This window comes from Muntiacus reevesi, chromosome 3 (genome assembly GCF_963930625.1).
Source record: "Muntiacus reevesi chromosome 3, mMunRee1.1, whole genome shotgun sequence".
NCBI classification, from domain to species: Eukaryota; Metazoa; Chordata; class Mammalia; order Artiodactyla; family Cervidae; genus Muntiacus; species Muntiacus reevesi.
The window spans coordinates 158,074,953-158,097,431 of NC_089251.1; the positions used below are offsets into that span (position 1 = coordinate 158,074,953).

Sequence of the window (22,479 nt, forward strand, 5' to 3'; positions counted from 1 at the left end):
AAGATACTTGTCCACGTGTGATTTGTAAGTAGGTGATATGAGCAGTTCAGACAAACTCCCTTTGTGATTATTTGAGTGAATTCACCAAATGTTTTGCAGACTCCATGGTTTTCTATTTTGAGGCACTGTGCTGGCTTCCCAGGTGCCGCAGCAGTAAAGAATCTGCCTGCAAAGCAGGGTTCGATTCCAGAGTCAGGAACATCCCCTGGAGGAGGAAATGACAACCCACTCCTGTATTCTTGTCTGGGAAATCCCTCTCGGGCTACAGTGATGTCAACATCACTTAGGAGGCCAAAGATACAGTCATTTGCAAACCTTTCAACCATCGCGATCTCTTCTGGACCCCAGGGCATTTCAAGAAATGATTCTGTAGAGTCAGAATCTCCCAGAGTGTCCTGGCACAAGTTAGGCATTGTCTTGTTTGGTAGAGTCTGTATGTTTTACTAAATCCAAAAATGTATATATAGAAGGTCAAGTGCAAAGCGTGGAGAGAAATGCTGGTCAGACTGAGGGACAGAGCTACAGATGGACAGATGGACGGCTGTGGTCCCCGGCCTGGGGAGGCCCCCAGCAGCATACCCTCTCCTAACCCCAAGGTGGGGGGGAGACTTGGGGGGCGTGCCTGACCTCTGCTAACCCATGTACCCCTTCTACTTCAGCCCAGGGATCCCCCGTCTGTGTAGATTTCTGCTGTGGCCCCTGGACCACGCCCCACTCCCTAGCCTCCCAGGCACGGGGAGATACTCGACAGAGTTCATAACCAGCTCTTAGGACACAGGGTTCTCAGCTCCTAGGAAATAAAGGATCTGCAGTGTGAGCACCATGAAGGAAAGCTGTTGAGAACAGGTCTGATGCATCCATGCTGGGGAGCGAGGAGAGGGGAGGTGGAGATGAGAGGTGCCTGTTGCCTCCACCCCATCCTCACTAGAGCCTTCCAGGTGAGGGGCGCTTCCCAAGCCACGGGTCAGACACAGTGAAGCGTCACACCATTACTCAGCCGCACCCCAGAGTTTAAGAACCAGGACATTCGAGATTCCTTGGAGAACCCTGACTTGGCCTGTGGCGCCCACGTCCAGACCCCTTTCCCAGGAAGAGCCCAGGTCCTGGGTGCAGAGCCACATCCTGGCTCGGACGGCCACTGACACAGTGGGTTTGTCGCTGCCTCTCGGCCGCGGAAGACCAAGATCCCAGGAGATCTCAGGAGAGATCCCAGCCACGGAGGCTCTGCGTGCCGCCAGTTGGGGGTCCCTCTTCGGTGGCGCTGGACACTCGGCTCACCCGGACCGCAGAGGCCAGGTCTGCGGGCGGCTCGCTATCCGCACAGAACTCTCCCCTCTTGTGACTCACAATCCTGTCCTGTTCTCAGAGATCATCATCAGCCTGCCCCACCTGGCCCGAGCAGGAGTGCCCTTCCCCGGCCCGCTGCCATCCCCGGGTCCCTGGCACAGAGGACGGGAAGTGACCAGACTGCTCGAGATGAGCAGGTATGCGGTGACGCCCTAGAGACAGGCAGCTCTGTCTGGGGCAGTGGGAGGGATGTTGGTCCAGCTCTCTCTGGAGCAGAGAGAGGGATGTCCAGTCCAGCTCTCTGGGGCCCAGGGAGGGACATCCGGTCCTGCTCTCTCTGGGGCAGAGAGAAGGATATTGGTCCTGCTGGCCAGGCCCTCAGCCACAGGAGGCAGCCCTGCTTCTCCTCTGTGTCCAGGCCCCACGGCCCATGCAGAGTGCAGCCCCGGGGAAGTTTGCTGGATGCGGGGAGGCTGTCTGCACCACTGTCTGCCAGCCTCTCCAGGGGCCCCGCCACATCACTTGCTTCTTTAGACAGGCCAGGCCTCAGGGAGCTGTCAGTCCGGTGGGCAGGCAGCGGGAGGGCGGATGATCAGGGTGGGGCAGTGGGGCCACTTCACCCCCGAAGGCTGGCCCGTGCGTCGGTGGGGCGCAGGGAAGGCGGGGCTCATCGGGGAGTGCAGGAGGGGGCGAGCGGCCAGGCTGAGGGCTGATCATCTGTGCACGCGCCTTGTACACCACCAGCTGGGAAGAGGGGCTTGAGAGAAACCAAGGGGAAACGGTTCAACAACGAAAGGGAGAGACCTAAAAAATGCCGGAGCTTCCATTTTACTTTCTGGAGTTCTTCATAACAAAATGTCTTCATGAAAAGTATATTTTCCTTTACAAATCTTTATTGTTTTCTTTATTTTTTTTATTGAAGGATAATTGCTTTACAGAATTTCGCTGTTTTCTGTCAAACCTCAACATGAATGAGCCATGGGTACACATATATCCCCTCCCTTTTGCACCTCCCTCCCATCTCCCGCCCCATCCCACCCCTCCAGGCTGATACAGAGCCCCTGTTTGAGTGCCCTGAGCCGTGCGGCAAATTCCCGTTAGCTGTCTATTTTACATATGTAAAATAAGTAATTAAGTAACATAAGTTTCCATGATACTCTTTCCCTACATCTCACCCTCTCCTCCCCTCTCCCCATGCCCATAAGTCTGTTCTCTAATCTGTTTCTCCGTTGTTGCCCTGTAAATAAATTCTTCAGTGCCGTTTTTCTACATTCCGTATATGTGCGTTAGAACAGGATGTTTATCGTTCTCTTTCTAACTCACTTCACTCTGTGTAATATGTTCTGGGTTCATCCACCTCATCAGAACTGACTCAAATGATTTTTATGGCTTTTTGTTTTTGGATTTTTATGACTGACTAATATTCCATTGTATATATGTACCACAACTTCTTTACCCATTCATCTGTCGATGGACATCTAGGTTGCTTCCATATTCTAGCTATTGTAAATAGTGCTGCAATGAACAATTTCTTTAAAAATCTTTATTCTTTTAAAAATGAAATCCTCTTTTTAAAAATATGGAAACAATGTCAAAGGGCATCCATAGAGCACACATACTCCTTCCCCCAACAGGTTCTATTGTCCGGAGAGGGTTTCGTGTGTCTCCTTACAGACTCATTGCGTGTGTGTGTGTGTGTGTGTGTGTGTGTGTGAGTGTGTATATATTCCTACATGTTGTTGTTCAGTCGCTAAGCCGTGTCTGACTCTTTGCAACCCCACGGACTGCAGAGTGCCAGGCTGTCCTGTCCCTCACCATCTCCTGGAGTTTGCTCACATTCATGTCCACTGAGTCAGTGATGCCATCCAACCATCTCATCCTCTGTCGTCCCCTTCTCCTCCCGCCTTCAATCTTTCCCAGCATCAGTCTTTTCCAATGAGTCAGTTCTTCTATTTCTACATACATCCACACATATGTGGATGACTTTTTTCATTACAGTGATTTCCTACCATTTTTATTTAGAACCCACACAATCATTTCCAGTAGCGATCTTTACACAATGTTCTCATTTAATCACCCCCAGTCTCTCTGTAGTCTCTCTACATCTTGCCAGCCATTTATTTCTTCCAAAGAGTTCAGAAGTTCCCAGGTCAGCAGCTGCCAGGGGCTCTGCAATTTACAAACAGGTCCTGCCACTTGCTGGAGCGAAAACAAGTATTACGACACGCTTGCCCACGGTACCATTGCAAAGAGCCACTTCCTTTGCAACCAAAAGCCAACCAGGGAAGCATCTCAGGGTTCTGACACACTCCAAGGTTAAGAAGCCATGTGCTACGATGGTGCCTGGAACTAAGGAGGCCACAGAACTAGGTAAAATCGATGGAGGGTGGCGTTATTTAGTTTGGGGACAAAATTCAAACTGTATGGATGTTTGCGTGTTGTGGGAGCAGAGGGACAAAGTTATCTTTGGATATTTACCCGCGTACTGTTACCCCGCCGTGGCCTGACCTGTATAGAAAACGTAGCGTCAGCATTGTCACCCTTGCCCACATCTGGGCTTTGGGAGCTCGTGGGCGCTGGGCCCTCGCTGTCCAGCTGTGGCGTCCGGCTCCTTGACTCCTCGGCGCTCCGCCTGCCTTGCCAGGGCAGCCTGCTCTCCTCCGCGGGGCTCACCGAGCCGGTCTGTGAACGGCAGACCCGGGGCTGTGGGTTTCCACCCAGAGAAACCTGTCTCGGTTTGCATCTGGGGAGCTGAGCGGCTGTATCAGGGGCCTGAGGTTACTCAGCCAGCTTCATGGAGACGTGGGGGTGGGATCCCGGTAGGACACGTCCCCAGGCTGCCGGCCAGGTTCCCTGCTCTGTTTGGGGGATGACACGCGCGTCTCCCCTGCCTTTGTCTGATTTCTCTCTTTGCCTAATTGTCTATTTCCCGTTCCTCCTCTAGGACGGGGGCTTGCACCTCCCCGTCAGTGTGAGGCCCCTGCCCCTGGGGGGTTCCTGGCGTGGGGTGGGCACCCAGAAGGCGCATGGAAGATTGTGAAAGCAGTTCTCTGCCTAAGGCAGCAGAGGGCACCTTGGGCAGGGAGAGAGGTTATGCCTTTGGGAAAGGAAAGGTGTGCATATGTGTGTGCATACGTGTGTGTGTGTGCACGTGTGTGCATGTGCGTGCACATGTGCATGCGTGCATGTGCGTGTGTGTGTGCACGTGCGTGCATGTCTGTGTGAACATGAGTGTGTCCCACTCCAGCAGCCCCCATCACAGAGCCCCCTCTGACCCATCTTGTTGCACGGCTGTTGGGGTGAGTGTGGGGCACGTCAGAAGTGGTGGCCGTGCCCTGCCAGCCTCCTCCACTCTGGATGAACCCCAAGTCACAGTGTCTGGTTTCAGGGGAGACTTGAACTCTTCAGCTGGGACTCGAACCCACAGTCTTCTAACTAAAGTCACACACCTTGTTTCAGGACTTGAAGCTCAGGTTCTTTATGTCTGAGCACAGAAGGAATTCAGCGAAAGGCAAAGTGATACGTGAGAAGTAGATGTGTTAATCTAGGACACTGTGAGGGGTACAAGCAGGCAGGTAAGGGGGTTCTGGGGAAATAAGTGGGCTACACTTTTATAATCCAAGGGAACACAGGAGGGAAGGGAAAGACCGCCTTCTTCCTCTTCCTCCGTAAAGACGTTGCAGGACAATGGGGCGTGAAAGGATGCTCACACCCCAGGTCTTGGCTGAGCCCCGGGATGGGCTGCTGTGAGGGTCCTTGGCTGCCAACCGGGAAGTATTCAAGAGCTGGCCACAATCATGGGCAACCAGGCCACCGAGGGAGGTGCTCAGTCCATAGACAGAGTGTGGTCCCTCTGACAAGGCAGGAGCGCCCGAGGAGTGGGGTGGTTTGAGTCTACGAGCTGGGCAATTTCATAGGGGAAGGGGCCCCCACCGCCCACTTTCTGATCTTTCATGATCAGCCTGGGAACTGGGATGCCGCCCGTGGCTGTGTCATTTAGCTGATGTGTTAGAACGCATAGTGAGGCTCAAAGACCACGGGAAGTTGAATCTTCCACCATCTCGGGCCTAATCAGTTCCCACCCGTTCGCGTGGTGTCCTCGATGGCCGTGGGTCCTCTGAGGCCATGCCCTGCCCCTCTTCCTCCTGCCTCCGTTCAGCCTGAGGGTGTGTGGTCTCTCCAGCGCTGCAGGCCAGGGCCTTTGCAGTTCCCCTGGAAGGTTCTGGCTGTGTAGTCAGGCGGCCCAGATGGACCCGGTGGAAATGGGTGCTGAGAACCCAGAGGGCAGAGAAGACCCGGAATCTCGCGAGAGCTGGGCGCTGGTACCATCGCGAGTGCTGTGAGGGTGAAAGTGTGTGGACTGTTTCTCGTCTTTTTCTGGCCCTGTGTCAGCAGAGACCCTGAGGAGGGTCTCTGCTCTCTAAGTGATGGCTTGGCAGGGTGGGGGCTGGACCCAGGAGAGCCCCCGCCAGCTTCAGCGTCATCGTCCCCGCAGCCCAGACCATTTCAACTCGGGGTCGGCGGGTGAGCCAGCTGCTGGAAGGGTTTGGCTGCTTTGGAAGACGCGCTCTGAGAAGATGAAACCATCCCCTCAGACTGGGGCTTGAACCTGGCCAAAACCGACGGTATTCCAACTGAGAGCACACACCTGGCTTCAGGACTTGATGAAGCTCAGGTTCCTGGTGTCTCATCTCAGAAAGAATTCTGTGGGAGACAGAGTGGGAGGTAAGAAGTGGATTTATTCCGATTTATTCAGACCAGTGTGGGCTGGCACAGAGCAGAGAGCAGCCTCGAAATGAGGTGTGGTTGGCTTTCATGGCTGAGTAATTTCCTAGGCTGATGGGTGGGAGGATCATTCCAATTATTTGGGGGAAGGGGTGGAAATTTCTGGGCATTGGGCCACTGCTCATTTTTTGGTTTTGATGTTCTGCCTTGCAACTGTCATGGCACTTCTGAGGGTCATTTCCCTTGCTGAGGTGCTGAGAGAACCCCATGAACAGTAAGAAAAGTCAAAAAGATATGACACTGGAAGATGAGCTCCCGAAGATCAGCAGGCGTCCAGTATGCTGCTGGGGAAGAGCTGAGGGCAATTACTGATAACTCCAGAAAGAACGAAGTGGCTGGGCCAATGGGGAAAAAACACTCTGTCACGGATGTGTCTGGTGGTTAAAGTAAAGTCCAATGGTGTAAAGAACAACAACAATGGGAACCTGGAACATTAGGTCCATGAATTGAGGTAAACCAGATGTGGTCAAGCAGGAGATGGCAAGATTGAACATCGACATCTTAGGAATCAGGGAACTGAAATGGACGGGAATGGATGAATTTAATTCAGATGACCATTATATCTACTACTGTGGGCAAGAATCCCTTGGAAGAAATGGAGTAATCATCATAGTCAACAAAAGAGTCCAAAATGCAGTTCTAGGGTGCAACTCAAAATGAAAGAATGATCGCTTGTTTCCAAGGCAAACCATTCAATATCACGGTAATCCAAGTCTATGCCCCGACCAGTAATGCCGAAGAAGCTGAAGTAGAACGGTTCTATGGTGACCTACCTACAAGACCTTCTAGAACTAACACCAAAAAAAAAAAAAAAAGTCCTTTTCATCATCAGGGACTGGAATGCAAAAGAAGAAAGTCAAGAGCTTCCTGGAGTAACAGGTGAGTGTGGCCTTGGAGTACAGTGAGCGTGATATTGATGATCAAGGTCTAGTCTAGGTTGACTTTGCCACCTTGGACCCATTTGAGTCTAATCAGTTCATGTTGTGTCCTCGGCCCTTATTATTTCAAAGGTTGTGCCCCACCCCCTTCCCTCCTGTTTCAAAAACACTTTCTCAAGTTAGAGTTATGCTAACATAAATTGCTTTTCTTTTTTCTTAAAAACAAAGCACTAAGTACACTTATTTCCAAAGTGTAAGAATTTAACTCAGGCAATAATTTGTTTCAGGCCCTCATATACATTTTTAATTCTTTATGTAGATTAAAGTATAATTAATGAATAGGACAAACGCAAATTTATTTGGTGCTGTTTTTATTAACAAAGATGTCAGATTTAAATGTCAAGAAAGTTGATATAAATTTTCTTACATAAGCAATTTCTTTAAAAGAGCAAATCATTGATTGGACTTCCCTTGAATTCAGAGCAATTTTTAGCTTCTTAGCAGGAAGTCTGCTGATTTAAAATGTGATTCTTAGACTTCCTGGGTGAGTCAATGGATAAGAATCTGCCTGCCAATGCAGGGGACACGGGTTCCATCCCTGATCCGGGAGTACCCCTCATGCCTCGGAGCAACTAAGCCCAAGAGCTGCAGCTGCTGAGGCTGGATGCTGCAGCTAGGAGGCATGAGTGCCCCAGAGCCCGTGTTCCCGACAAGAGAAGCCTCTGCAGTGAGACGCCCAGACACAGCTAGAGAGTAGCCCCTGCTCTCCACAACTAGAGAATGCAGCAGCGAAGATCCAGCACAGCCAGAAATAAATACACACAATTTAAAATGTGGCTCTTTAGCTCTCAACCCCATGTTGCTTTTGGTGAACTTGGGCAGCAGAAGGTTTCCCGGGTGGCTCAGTGGTAAAGAACCTGCCTGCCAAGCAAGAGACATGGGAGAGCGGGGTTCGATCCCCTGGAGTAGACAATGGCACCCACTCCAGAATTCTTGCCTGGAGAATCCCATGGGCAGAGGACCCTAGGGGGCTGCAGTCCCTGGGGTCACACAGAGCCGGACGTGACAGGGCACGCCCACACTGGCAGCCAGACCGTGACACCTGGTGACTGGTAGAATCACACCAGTGTCAGCCGTTACCCAGTTCTCTGGAACATTCCGTCATTTTTATATCCAGCAAGTGATCATGAACATTTAAGCAAGTCTGCAAAATCATCCTCTTTCTGCAAAGTAGCAATGCTCCGTTGCTCTCTGCAACCCCATGGACTGTAGCCCACCAGGCTCCTCTGCCCATGGGATTCTCCAGGCCAGAATTCTGGAGTGGGTTGCCATGCCTTCCTCCAGGAGATCTTCCTGACCCAGGGATCGAACCTGCATCTCCGCATTGCCGGCAGATGCTTCACGCCTGAGCCACTGGGGAAGCTAATCAAGTGGTCTGGTATTGATGCTAACATTGAGGAGTGAAACGATAGCTGATATCTTCTGAGTCACTTACACCGCATCTCTTTAGCCACTTGAGGTTTGCCCTGGCTCGAGGTTCAGGTTCACGGTTCCGCCAACACATCGCTGTTGCTGCTGAAAGGTCGAGACAACTTTCCTTTCGGTTCCTGGAAATTCCCCTGCCCTGCCCATCCCCACCACATGCCTGCAGGTAGGCGTGAGTCAGGGGGGACACACCTCTGAGCCCGGGTCCCTCTGATTGTGAGGAAAGTGTCACATTACCGCCCTCCTCACAGTAACAGTTCGGAACGTGGAGGACGTTTCTTCTGAGAAGTATTTTGGGAGAGTGAGGTCACCAAGATGGTGACACGGGCCCTTCCTGACTTCACTCCCCTCACAAGAAGGGCAACTGACCGCCTTGGAGAGCGCGACAGCAGTGAGCAAACCCTGGAAGTCTGGGCGGAGGCCACAGAGCCCTGACCCCAGGGACCGGGAGACCGCCTGCCGGGTGAGAAAGTGGCCACAGGCTCAGCGCGCTGCCCTCCCCCCCCCCCCCGCCCCCGCACTGCACCACGTGGAGGGGCCCCCTCGAGCCTCCAGAGCCCCGAGTGGGACAAGACCTGGGGTGGGACACCCTCCACCCTCCGCCCACCCGCCCCGAGCACTGTGCGCCGCTTTGCTGGATGTGGATCCGCCTGATTTAGATCCTCAGACTGGAGTTTTGCTGACCTAAGAGCTGTTTGCCCAGGTCCAGGCAGGAGCTGAGTCACGGCCCCGCCCGCTGGCAGGCAACCGGCCAGCCCCGTCCGACCAGGAGGCTGGCAAGGACTCCTGCAAGCTGTGTGCCCAGCTGCGCTCACGCTGGAGGCGGGCAGGCAGAGCGGGTCGCCCCCAGAGCAGAGCTGGGGGCCAGTGTGCCCGCTCTCTGCTGCCCACAGCCAGGGGACAAGCTCAGAGCCAAGGCTGACGGCAACTCCTCGCATCTCCAGGCTGGAGAGCCGACTGGGAGGGTGAGGGTGGCCGGGAGCAGCCCCTCCCCTCCCGCCCGGGCAAGGGAGCCGGGGCACACCCCCAGCCCCGTCTGACCGGGGGACTGGCAAGGCCTCCTGGAAGTTGTGTGGCCCGGCAGGGCTTGAGCTGAGAGGTGGGTGGGGCCGATGGTTTGCCAGTGACTCTGTCTGATCAGAGAGCTTGGGGTGCACGTCAGCTTCAGTTAAGAAAGCCCCGAGCTCTCCTGGCCTTAGAGCTGCTTTTCCAGCTGAGCCAGGGCAGGGACTCAGAGGCCTGCTCATCGCTGAACACAGGCTTCAGCCTGAGCAACCAGAGACCCACCCAGAGCACCCGGGAGCCACAAAGCCCAGTCAGCAGCCCCACGGGCAGGGGGCTGGGACCCAGAGCACAGCCTGTGGCTTCCCCTGTCGGCAGACCAGAGAGGTCAGCGCACGCTCAGACCTGACTTGGGTCCCCAGGCTCACAGCGAGCGTCATACTCAACGGTGAAAGGTTGAGAACTTCTCTAAGATTGGGAACAAGGCAAGCCTACTCTTCCCATTCCTATTCAACATAGTGTTGGAAGTCCTAACAGATCAGTCAGGCAAGAAAAAGAAGCAAAGAGCTTCAGAATTGTAAAGGGGAAAGTAAAGCTGTCCTTATTTATATTTGATTTTATATAAAGAAAATTCTAAAGACTCAACCAAAAAAATCTGATTTCAGTAAAATTGCAGGATATAGACAAATAACATAAAAATCAGTAGTGTTTCTATACACCGACAACAAATTTTCTGAAAGAGAAATAAAGAAATTGATCTCAGAATAGCATCAAAAACAAAATAATTGGAAAAAAATTTTACTAAGAAGGCAAAGGATCTCTAAGACTGTAAGACATAAACGAAAGAAATTAAAGACACCAGTAAATGGAAAGGTATTCTGTGTTCATGAATTAGAAAAATTATCAAAATTTACTTATAGATTCAATGCAATCCCTATCAAGATTCCAATGACTTTTTTTTACAGAAGTAGAAAAAACACTTCTAAAATTTATGTAGAACCACAGAAGGCCCTGAGTAGCCTAAGAAATCCTAAGAAGAACAAAGCAAGGGAAATCACATGCCCTGATTTCAAGCTATACTATAAAGCTATTGTCATCAAAATAGTGTGGAGCCAACATAATAACAGACAATTAGACCAATAGAACAGACAGCCCAGAAATAAACCGAATCATATACGGTCAATATTTGACAAGGGAACCAAGAATACTCAATAGGTGATGCCGGAATTGTTAGATATTCACAGGTAAAAGAATGAAACAGGATCTGTGTTTTACACCGTTCCCCGAAATTAACTCAAGATAGATTGAAAACTAACAGAAGTTCTGAAACTATAGAACTCCTAGAAGAAAACATGGGAAAATTCTCCCAGATGTGGATCTTGGCAATGATTTTTTTGGATATGCCAAGCAAGGCAAAAGCACCAAAATAAAAATTAAGCAAGTGGGAGGACATTAATCAAATAAGCTTCTGCACAGCAAAAGAAATTATCAACCAAGTGAAACAACAACCTACATGATTGGCAAAGCATACTTGCAAGCCATATGTCTGACAAAAGGCTAATATTCAAACTATATAAAGAACTCATATAAACTCAACAGTGAAAAATAAAATAACTTAATTAAAAAATGGTCAAAGGACCTGAGCATTCCTCCAGAGAAGATACATGAACGGCCAGCAGGTACACGAAAAGTGTTCACCATCACTAGTTGTTAAGGAAATTCACATTAAAGCCACTGAAAGGTTGTTGCTGAAGCTTGAAGGACTCAGGGATTCTTGCCCTCCGGAGGAGAAGAATGCAATCCGGGGCCAGAGACGAGGCTTGATTGCTCAGAGCTTTTGCATAATAGAGTTTTATTAGAATATAAAAGAGATAGAGAAAGCTTCTGACATAGACATCAGAGGGGGGCAGAAAGAGTGCCCCCTTGCTAGTGTTAGCAATGGAGTTATATGCCTTTTAATTAGTTGCTACAGTGAATCAAAAGCATGTCTGGAGGTTGTAAAGACCTCACCAGACCCACTCCCACGATTTACATTTTAAGATAACAGGATTCGCCAGAGGGTTTTTCCAGAAAATGTCTGCAAGCAAGATACATTATTGCTGTATAATCCTAAGGAATGTAGAGGGAAAAAAATGTTTGTCCTTTCTTCCTCCTTGAGAATGCCAGACCCCTCTCTCCTTGGGGACCCCTGGACTTCTTATCAACCTGCCTAGTAATTGACTCTCTCACCACAAAGCGATATCAGCTCACACCGGTTAGAACCACCATCACCATAAAGAGAAGACTCGGCAAATACCGGCAAGAACATGAGGAAGCGGGAACCTCCATGTGCTGCTGGTTGGAAAGTGGCGCAGCCACCACGGAAAACGGAGGTTTCTCAGAAAGTCGTGAACGGAGCTGCCGTCCGGCCCTGCGATTCCACTGCTGGGTGTTTCTGCAAAGAAAGTGAAAACATGACTTAGAAAGACATCTGCACCCTCAGGCTCATAGCAGCATTATTTGCAATAGCCAAGATGTGGAAACAACATAAGTTTTTATCAACAGATAAATGAATGAAGTTGTGGTATATGCACATATATATTTTTTTCATATATGTATATTCCATATATATATATATACATATAGGGAGAAGGGTATGGCAACCCACTCCAGTATCTTGCCTGGATAATTCCGTGGACAGGAGCCTGGTGGGCTACAGTCCAAGGGGTCACAAAGAGTCGGGCATGCTGAGTGACTACGCAGACACAGTGTACATATATACATACACTTATATAATATATATACAATTGGTATAATATCATACACAACAAGAAAGACAGGAGATCCTATGATTTGTGACGACATGGATGGGCCTTGCCCTCAATTATACTAAGTGAAGTCAGACAGAGAGAGGAAATACTGTATGAACTCACTTATATTGGGAATCTTTTTTAAAAAATTTAAAAACAAACTCATGAAAAAGAAATCAGACTTGTGGTTACCAGAGGCAGCGGGTGGAGGGGGGAAAGATTGGAGAAAGGTGGTCCAAAAGTGCAAACTTCCATTTGCAAGATAAGTATTAGTGACGTAACGTACTACGTGAGGACTCTAGTTTGCACTGCTATTTGATACAAAGCAGTGTTATTAAGAGAGTGAATCCTAGGAGTTCTCATCATGAGGAAATCTTTTTTTTTCTTTCTCTTTTCTTCTTATTGTACCCATATGAGAAGATGGGTGTCAGATGAACCTATTGTGACCACAATTTCACAACAGATGTAACTCAAACTGTACACCATAAGTTTATACAGTGATGTATGTCGATTATTTCCTGATAAAACTGGAGGGGAACAAAGAAATATTTTTGTCTTGCTAGAGAGCAAGGTTGATTGCAAACCGTCTGTTTCATTTTAAACATCCCTCTTAAGACAAAGGGGAAACACCAAGAGGGAGACTGAAAAAGCAAGCCTGGCAGAGCATGATGTCAGCGATTGATTCCTGATTAGAACAGGACAGTTAGAGGGGCAGGGTGGAACAGACCAGAGGCAGAGCCCCGACGCACCTCCGCACAGACTCACAGCTCCTCGGGAGACCCGGGCTGACGGTGAAATGGCTGGGTCGGCAGCTACTGGGAGGTGCATGTGGAGCCAGTTAGAAAGTCAGGAAAGTCATTCTGGTGACTTTGAACAGCGAGTAGCAGAAGGAAACCCTCGGAGGGGCTTCTGATACCAAAATGTAAGTCTTCCATGGGTAAAGCCAGATCAGAATTGAAGTAAGCCAGAGTGTTGCTGAAGAATAAAAAGGATGTCAGATAACTGATGGTAAGACTGGTGTGAAAAGCCCATGTCATGCGAGGTGTGACATTTTAAAGGATTGTTATTGGAGTATAGTCACTTACAGGGTTATGCTAGTTTCTACCGTACAGTGAAGTGATTCGGCTATGTTGTCGTTTAGTTGCCAAGTCGTGTCCGACTCTTTGCAGCCTCATGGACTGCTGCGCGCCAGGCTTCCCTGTCCTTCGCTATGTTCCAAAGTTTGGTAAACTCACATTCACTGACTCGGTGATGCCATCCAACCATCTCATCCTCTGTCAACCTCTTCTCCTCCTGCATTCAATCTTTTCCAGCCTCAGAGTCTTTCCCAATGAGCCAGCTCTTCCCATCAGGTGGCCCAAGTATTAGAGCTTCAGCATCAGTCCTTCCATTGAATATTCAGAACTGATTTCCTTTAGGATAGACTGGTTTGATCTCCTTGCAGTCCCTTAGACTTTCGAGTCCTTGCCAGCACCACAGTTCAAAAGCATCAATTCTTTGGCGCTCAGACTTTTTTATGGTTCAAATCTCACATCCGTACATGACTACTGGAAAATCAGCCATTACATATAGCCCCTCTTTGGGGAATTTCCTTCTGATTTAGGTCGGTGTAGAGCATTGCGTAGAGGTCCCTGAGCTGTACGGTAGGTTCTCATTAGTTATCTATCTCATACACAGCGTCTCTCGCATATACGTGCGGCATTTCTTGGCATATTGTCCCCTCTGTATCCTCACTGAAAGTCAGCATGTCATCTTAGCCGGTTAACATTCACTGGTGATCTGTGTCAAGGCTGCGCCAAGGGCTTTCCCAGTGATTAGCTTCTGCAGCTCCTTTTTCAAGAGGAAGCTGAGGTTTGAAGAGTCAGTGATCCATCTGAGATGGTCCAGCTAGGAAGTTACAGGATTAGGGTTAGATCCTCAGATTGCGTTCATTTCTGTGGTTACCATCCCTTTTCCTAGACCACGCTGCCCTCATGTCTTTGTAAATGTGATAATTTATGTTCAGTCAATCTCCAGAACTGTCATTTTCTGCAAAATGTTATTTCCATAGGAATAAGTTAAGCGGCAAGGAGAACTTTATCACACTATTCATGTGGCAGGGCTTGCTTCCCTGAACTGGGTCACCACCCTGGGTAACAATTACCTACACTGTAAGGTTTGCCTTATTAATCTGAACTAGATAAAAATAACTGGTTTCACAGAGCTTTCGAAACAGTCTTCAAACTCCAAGATTTACTAATAATTGGATAGAGTGACTCACAATTGGAAAGACAAGTGATTTTGCTTGCTTATTGGCTGTGAGATATGAGATAAGCTGTTTAAACTCTAGACTGACCCTGTCCCGTACGATCACACTGGTCACATGTAGCCATTTAAATTTCTATTTTAATCAATTAAAATGAAATGCAACTATGGGTTCACTTCCTCAGTTGCAATAATCATGTGGCTTCTGAGCATGTAAAACATGGCTAGTGCCACTGAGGAAGTGCATTCCAGAGGCTGAGGGTGGAGGAAGGAAATGAAAACACTAACTTAGAATCTGCACCCTCAGGTTCATAGCAGCATTATTTACAATAGCCAAGATGTGGAAACAACATAAGTTTTTATCAACAGATAAATGAATGAAGTTGTGGTATATATACCTATATAGGTATGTATATATATATATATTTCATATATGTATATTCCATATGGAGAGGGAAATTTTTAATCTTAATTGATTAAAATAGAAATTTAAATGGCTACTATATTGGATGGTGCAGAAAGTTCTCTTGGACAGCACTGCTCTAAATCTGAAATTCAAACCCCTCAAAGTCTTCTGATGCTGTTTCCTGTCTGGTAATGGGTCTAAGATCTAATGATAATTATCACCGCACCGTAAGTAAGACAGCGTGTAAAAGGCTTTGCAAACTATAAAGTGTTATATAAATTGTTACCTTATTGCAGTATCATAAAATCATCTAGTCTTTGACATACTAATACTTTGGCCCTTGGTCTTACAATCATGTCAGCTCTTTTTCGGAAGTTGAATTATGGATCTTGAAGTTGACATGTATACTTTGTTCTTTAAGATATACACATATATCTAATTATGTAATGTAGGCAATTATACCATATAATACGAAAATCACCACTTTCCCACATGGACCATATCTAATGGAAATTAACAGAAAAAAGTTCCGGTCCACGAAAGCTGATGAGTCCTAAGTGTTGCCTGGTGAGAAAGTGACGACTGCGGGTTGCAGAAGAGGTGAATGAATAACAGTGTCAGGGTGCCTCATGGCGTCGGTGGTTATCAAGCTCATTAACTCTCAGCAGCCCCGGTGACTAACGCACGTCTCACTCGGACTCCGGGACAGAATGTGACTTCTGGGTACCGCTGCCCTCCCTGAGCCTGGCTGGTGTCTTTCAGGGAACTGCGGAGCCTCTCGGGCGAGAAGCTTTCGGCCAGCGCCATGGAAAGGAACCTGAAGAACGTCCTCGTGCTCTCCTTGGGGTTTCTGCTGCTCTTCACTGCCTACGGAGGGCTGCAGAGTCTGCAGGTAGGTGTGCGACGGCCGTGTGACCTCACCTCCGGGACGCCTCCGGGACACCAAGGTTACCCGAGCCGCAGATGGCGAGGAACGTGGGGTCTGTCCAGTCCTCTACACAGACGCGGCTCCACACGCAGCCCCCGCTCCCAGTTCAGCGGGATTGCACAACTGCTGGTGCCTGACCCTTGGACGAGGAGAGCTGGACTCGGGTCAGTGGTTTGATAAGGTCCACCTTGCCTTTTGTGGGCGAGAGGAGACACACGACTAATCACGGTGAATCTGTGGTCGGGGCGGTAATGCGAATGCGTCAGAGGTCCGCGTGGACTCCTGCTTGGTCTGCCCTGGGTAGTTCCACTTCATGTCTGACCTTTCACTATGGATGAAGCCTCGAGGAACCCCCAGGGCTGGGCAGGAAGGAGCCGGTCTTCAGGCCCCTGGTGCCGCCTTCACCAGCTCTGTGCCTTGGGAGCTGCCCCTCCGTGAAGCATTTGTAAGGTTTCTGACGACATGTAGTGTGGTCCCGCAAGGTCTGTCGGTCAGGCTCCTACTGAGCGCACGGTATTGAACCAGAATAGCACACGGAAGGGGCTCAGAATCGGAGGGTCAAGACAGGAGTAGAGATTCAAACCTTCTGTTCTCATTGTTACAGTGCAAACTCTGGACTTGTGGTTGATGAGGAAGCTCAAATTCAGCCCTGAACCCCAAGTTCATGTTTCCCTCAATGAACCCCTATCTGGTCTCTTTTCTGATTAAGCTCGCAGAGAATGAAATTTCAGCCCAGGGGGATGCCCAGAGTCAAGTTGAAAGGGAAGCACAGTCCCTTTCTTGCCAGGATCATCCGTGACTTTGTAGACACTGCTCAGCGCTCTGGGACGTAAAGTCCTAGCATGTGTGAAGCACCTGCATTTTGGGGCTGCACTGAGCTCCTGTTGAATGTGGTGAGTGGTGTCCGGAAGGAGAGCTGAGCGAGAGCGTGGACCCATCGGTGCCACCGTCCACACAGGAGGAAGTTGGCCAGGCCACTCTCCTTGGGCCCTGGCGTGGGCTGGTGGGGTCAGAATTCTCAGGGAGCAGTTGTGATCTGACAGCAGATTGGCCCTTGGACCAAGAAGCCGGGCAGGGAGGGGGGCCCGCCTTAAGATCTGCCCAGACTCCCAGCTCTTGGAACTGTGGGCCTCCAGGATACACACGATCTGAGGGCCTCCCCAGGAGCCTGTCGGAGCGCCTCTGTGTGGGGAGAGCGTGCAGTTGAGGGGAGGCCACGCCAGTCACCACATCTTCCCCAGGGTGCCCGCTGGGGGCCCGCTGTCACTGGTGTGGCCTCCTCCTCCTCAGAAAACCAGCGATGCTGGGGAATCAGACCTCCAACCTGTCATGGGAGGAACCCACCTACCCCTCACCCCACTCTGTCCCTGCTAATCGGGCTGTATCTCCTCGCCCGCTGATCCAGAGCATGTTGTGTATGAATGCTGGCAGCCAGAACTGGCTTCAGAAACAGCATGTAAGGACAGCACAGATGTGGCCTTCGGGGTGGCTGAATCCCACGTTGGAGGGATCTGCCTGCCTCCATCACTTCCTTCTGCTTTCATCTGCTTGGCGTCATTCTCAGGCCCCAGAGAGGTAGCAAAGGTGGCCATGAGCATGCCCAGTGTCCCAGCCCCGGTCTGGATGTGGTCGTGCACTTGCTGGGGACCCAGACACACGTCTACGCTGCTTCCCACATGAGCCGTCAGCCTCCCGTTTATCGTTCAGATCGCAGTGTGCCTGTCGCATTTCTCCTGCTCCTTCCCTGTGCCCCGGGTCTCACGTCTGTGAGTGTGCACCCGGGGTCCTGTGGTTCACACCGCACTGTGTGTGAATTCCACGAGGCCGGGACCCCCCACCAACAGCACCGTTGTGTCCCTGCCTCAGACAGCACTTGGCACGCTTGATGGCCATTTGGTGAGTGAAGCCACTGATATGTGCTCATCTCCTGCTTAAGCCCCTCTGGGGCGCTCCACGGGCTTACAGATCCGCTCCAGGTCCCCAGGACAGGGTCCGGGTCTCCCGCAGGTCTAGTCGTCCAGCCGCGTCTCCCTGGAAGAGAGCTTAGTGGCTCTGGCTGAAGCATCTGACTGTTCTGGGGTCTCCCCTCTCAGGATGGGGCCTCTGTAACCCACGCCCTAAACATCCCCCCCTCACCTACACCTCCTGACATTTCCCTGGTCACCTCCACGTCCTGCAGGTCTCACGCCTTCCAGAGAGTCTTCTGACGCGAGAAGGCCTGACCTTCACGTCCTCCTAGGAGGTTGGCCCCCCAGTCTCCCCAGCAGGGCTCACTGTCCCCTGCGGTAGCCTGTTGGCGGCATCACTGACACCTGATATCCATGCAGGTGTTGTCTTTTCCTTGAGCATCCCTGGGGCCTCACATCAGCCGCTGCTGGTTCACGCTTGTGACCGATTGACTTGCAGATCGAGTTGAGTGACCAGCCCGCTGTTGAGTACAGGTCACTCCCACGGGCTTTTTCTTGGGCAGGTATTTTGCAAATTGGTTCTCCTCACATTTGCAAAGACACGCCTTTGAACATGGTCACTCGTGTAAGAAAGAGGCCTTTGCTTTTGAAAGTCATTTCCTGTGTTGGAGGTTGAGATCCACCTTCTTTCCCAGCGGTGGGCAGTGAGGCTCTATGATCAGTAACAGACGTACCTGCTGGTTGGCTGTGGGGCTGTGGGGGGAGGACATTCTGGCGCAGAGCCCCGATGCCAGCCTCTCATTAGCACGTGAAGGGGAAAGCTCACGAGTCGGGAGGCGTCAGGCTCGAGTATTAACGAGTAAGGGGCCCTGGACAAGCCCGTCCTCTTGCTCCATGCTCCAGGAGACTAGTTACGAGCAGAAATTTCCAGGTAACCCCCACTTCAGAGCAGACTATTCAACTTCTGACTTCCAACCAGATTTTGGAATTTTCATGGGTCCAGTTCTTGTTTTCAGTGCCAGTTAATCAGCTGACACGATTAAGTACGTATTTGGGGCAAGGCACTCGGGGAGATTCAGAAAAAGCACACCTCCCTGAGCTCAAGACCCTTGGAGACCCTTGACCTGTGCTTAAAGAAAGGGCACCTTCTGGACAGAGCAGGATGGTCAGAGGGCGGGGCGTCTGCGCGGAGGAAAGAGCCAGTCCTGGCGTGAGAGCTCGGCCTGTGGGCCTGCCGTCTGCAGGGGGCGTCAGAGCGCCCGGCGGGTGGGTGGGGTTCCCCTGGGGTCTCTCTCGAGGGGGGTGGGGGGACCTTGTAGGATGGAAGGTGAATGGTGCTGGTGTTTACATCAGGGTTTGGCGTCGTCTAGACTAGTTAGCCAGGTGTGCGACTCAACACAGTGCCCGGTTTTCCCGAGGGGGCAGGGCCACCATCCCAGTCGGAAGGAGAAGGAAGGTGGGAGCTCTCAGTTCAGTGTCTGCCTGCTGCCGACACTCAGGCCATGGTGGTTTCCTGAGTCTGGGGCTCTGGCTTCTGCAGGGGAGAGGCCCTGTTGGGGTCATGTTTCTCCCCTGGTGTCTGGTCAGTGGCCTGGAGGCCAGCCGGCATCCCCCCACAAATGACCATGTTCGGGCTGATCAGGACGTGGAGGCGAAGGAAACAGGGTCGGGAGGACCCTCCAGACGGACGATCTGGCTGCCGGGGGGAGCACTTGTTTTCTTTCCCTCTCCTCCCCTCCCTCCCTCCCCCTCCTCCCTCTCCCCATCCTCCCCCTCCTCTCTCCCCTCCTCCCATTCCCCATCCTCTCCCTTCTCCCCACTCCCTCCTCCCCCCCTTTCCTTTTATATGTGAAACAATTGGAAGAAGCAATCAGGCAGGTTCTTCTTTCACAGCCAAAACCAAACGTCACCCCTGGCATGGCCTTTGCCAAGTGGGTCTGGTACCTGTCCGACCTTTTGGCCCCTTCACCCTAAGCTACGCTAAGCACTCAAGTTAAAAACGGCAGCACTAGGAGAAGCATGCGCCTGTGTTTGCACAGCTTCAGACCGGGGCTCCTTGCTCAGCCAGAATGCTCATCTCCCGAGGAGCCTGGGGACCCCAGGGCTCCCGGCTGCATGGATGCCCTCTCCCCTCTCCCCTCTCCCGACGGGGCAGGGGCTGCAAAAGCCTGCGCCCCCCACCCCTGGCTGCCCGCGGTCTCTGAGCTGCCAGGGGCCCTGGGCTCCCGTCCCTGGTCTCCAGAGCTGCTGACTCAGCTTGATCCGAGTCCACTGCCATCTCGTCTGCCCCATCCCTCCCTCGGCTGGAGCAGAGGAGGCCTGCCGCTGGGCCTCGGGGGCGGGAGGCGGCCCGGAGCGCCTGGCCCCGGCCTCTGACGGCCGGTCGTGTCCCCGCAGAGCAGCCTGTACAGCGAGGAGGGCCTGGGCGTGGCGGCGCTCAGCACGCTCTACGGCGGCATGCTGCTGTCCTCCATGTTCCTGCCACCCGTCCTCATCGGGAAGCTCGGCTGCAAGTGGACCCTCGTGCTCGCCATGTGCTGCTACGTGGCCTTCTCCCTCGGCAACTTCTACGCCAGCTGGTACGCCCGCTCCCAGCGGCTGCCGCATCCCGCCCCGCACCCGGGGCAGGCTGTGACCGCGTCCCCTGCTTTCCCGCCAAGATGCCCCGACTCCCAGCCTGACCTCTCCACGAGCCCCCAGCTTCCCTCCTGGCCCAGGGAGGGCACGTTCATGGCCCCAGCAGCGAGGGGAGAAGCTGCCTAAGCTGTGGAGGGGGAATTTCAGGGAGACCGAGCAGAGTGTGACCTGGGCCAAACCTCACACGCTCAGCCCATCACCAAGGGTGCATGCGGCAGGGCTGGAGCCGGTGTCCCGGGCTGCACCTGAGCTCCGCCTGCTCCGGGATGGACAGGGACCCTCAAGGGACCCTTGTTCCCAGGGGCATACTGCTCAAGCGTCTCCTGGAGGGACACCCTCTGTCATCCAGGATGTACTGATGTGCTACTGAGTCGTGTCTGACTCGTTGATACCCCGTGGGCTGTAGCCCACCAGGCTCCTCTGTCCATGGGGTTCTCCAGGCAAGAACACGGCCATGGGTTGTCATTGCCTACTCCAGGGGGTCTTCCTGACCCAGGGATGGAACCCGCCTCTTCTGCTCTGCAGGTAGAGTCTTTAGCACTGAGCCATCAGGGAAGCATGCTACTATGGTGGCTTCACATTATTCTTTCTCCTGTTACCAGACAGGATCCTCCTGACAGACAGCGATAGATAGGGAGATGGGTGGATACATAGATAATAAATCAGGTTTAATCTTCTGCCATTAGAAACATCTAGAGCCCTCCCAGTCTTATCTGTTGTCCCAGCTCACTGTAGCTGCATCCAAGCACAAAAACAGCACTGACACCAAATTTCACTCTTGCACATGACCCTGAACCAGAAAAGCGTCTGATTTTCCCATTCATCTGAGTCTGAGGGTGACTCAGTCAAGCTGGCCAACCCAACATCACAGTGACCTTCCGTGGACCAGGCCGGGAGCTAGGGAGGGAGGAAGGGGCCAAGGCAGCCCACGTCCACTTTCGTCTCTCAGGTACACTTTGATCCCCACCTCCATCCTGGTGGGACTCGGGGCCGCCGCTCTGTGGTCTGCACAGGGCACCTACCTCACCATCGTGGGGAACATGCAGGCGCGGAAGACAGGACAAGTCGGCAAAGACGTGGTCAGCCAGTACTTCGGCATCTTCTTTCTCATATTCCAGTCATCCGGCGTGTGGGGCAACCTGATCTCGTCTCTCGTGTTTGGCCAGACGCCCACGCAAGGTAACAGGAAGTGGGGGCCACCCAGGGTCCCGGGTCCCTCCCCTCATGTCCTCATTCAGGACATGAGCAGGTGGTCACGTGGGGCCCCCAGACCTGGTTCTCAGGCTGCATGGACCCCAGCTCCTCCCTGGACAGTCTGGGTGGGTCTGAGGGCCCACCTGGTCCCTGGGTGCCTTGGCCGCCAGTCCTTAGGGAGAGGTGTCCTGGGGAAACTGAGGGCCACTACCTGTGGAACGCGAGTTCATGGAGTCCTTCAGTTCAGTTCAGTTCAGTTCAGTTCAGTTCAGTTCAGTGGCTCAGTCATGTCCAACTCTTTGCGACCCCATGGACTGCAGCATGCCAGGCCTCCCTGTCCATTGCCAACTCCCAGAGCTTACTCAAACTCATGTCCATTGAGTCGGTGATGCCATCCAACCATCTCATCCTCTGTCATCCCCTTCTCCTGCCTTCAGTCTTTCCCAGCATCAGGGTCTTTTCAAATGAGTCAGTTCTTCAAAACAGGTGGCCAACATATTGGAGTTTCAGCTTCAGCAATAGTCCTTCCAATGAATATTCAGGACTGATTTCCTCTAGGATGGACTAGTTGGATCTCCTTGCAGTCCAAGGAACTCTCAAGAGTCTTCTCCAACACCACAGTTCAGAAGCATCAATTCTTCGGTGCTCAGCTTTCTTTACAGTCCAAGTCTCACATCCATACACATCCATGGAGTTCTTACTATCCTTCTAGACTAAGAATGGTTTCCAGGAATTTATTTTCCCACTGAGTCAACCCATTCACCAGTATTTTCAATATTACACCAAAGGCCACTATCCCCAACAGATCTGAACATTTGATGACCAGGGTCTTAACTTTTTTCTCTGCCCAGCCTCACTCAGACAGGGTTACAGAGTGTGTCTGTTTTATGCCTGCACACTTCGCTGTCTGAAGACTTCAACCAAGGGCAGAGGAAAT

General features: G+C 51.6%; 1 protein-coding gene across 4 annotated transcripts in view; it reads left to right on the forward strand.

Moving 5' to 3' along the window:
• Positions 1-8,757: 8,757 nt before the first annotated feature.
• UNC93A (unc-93 homolog A) overlaps positions 8,758-22,479 on the forward strand; it is a 30,916-nt gene continuing 17,194 nt past the window's right edge. For 3 of the 4 annotated variants that reach the window (XM_065927721.1, XM_065927717.1, XM_065927718.1), the window contains exons 1-4: positions 8,758-8,898; positions 15,639-15,768; positions 20,109-20,290; positions 21,298-21,527. In XM_065927721.1, coding sequence (XP_065783793.1) covers positions 15,682-15,768; positions 20,109-20,290; positions 21,298-21,527 — 499 coding nt within the window. In that variant the 5' untranslated portion in view covers positions 8,758-8,898; positions 15,639-15,681. Of the gene's footprint in view, positions 8,899-15,637; positions 15,769-20,108; positions 20,291-21,297; positions 21,528-22,479 lie in introns of those variants that run through there. The other variant, XM_065927720.1, reaches the window with a different exon arrangement.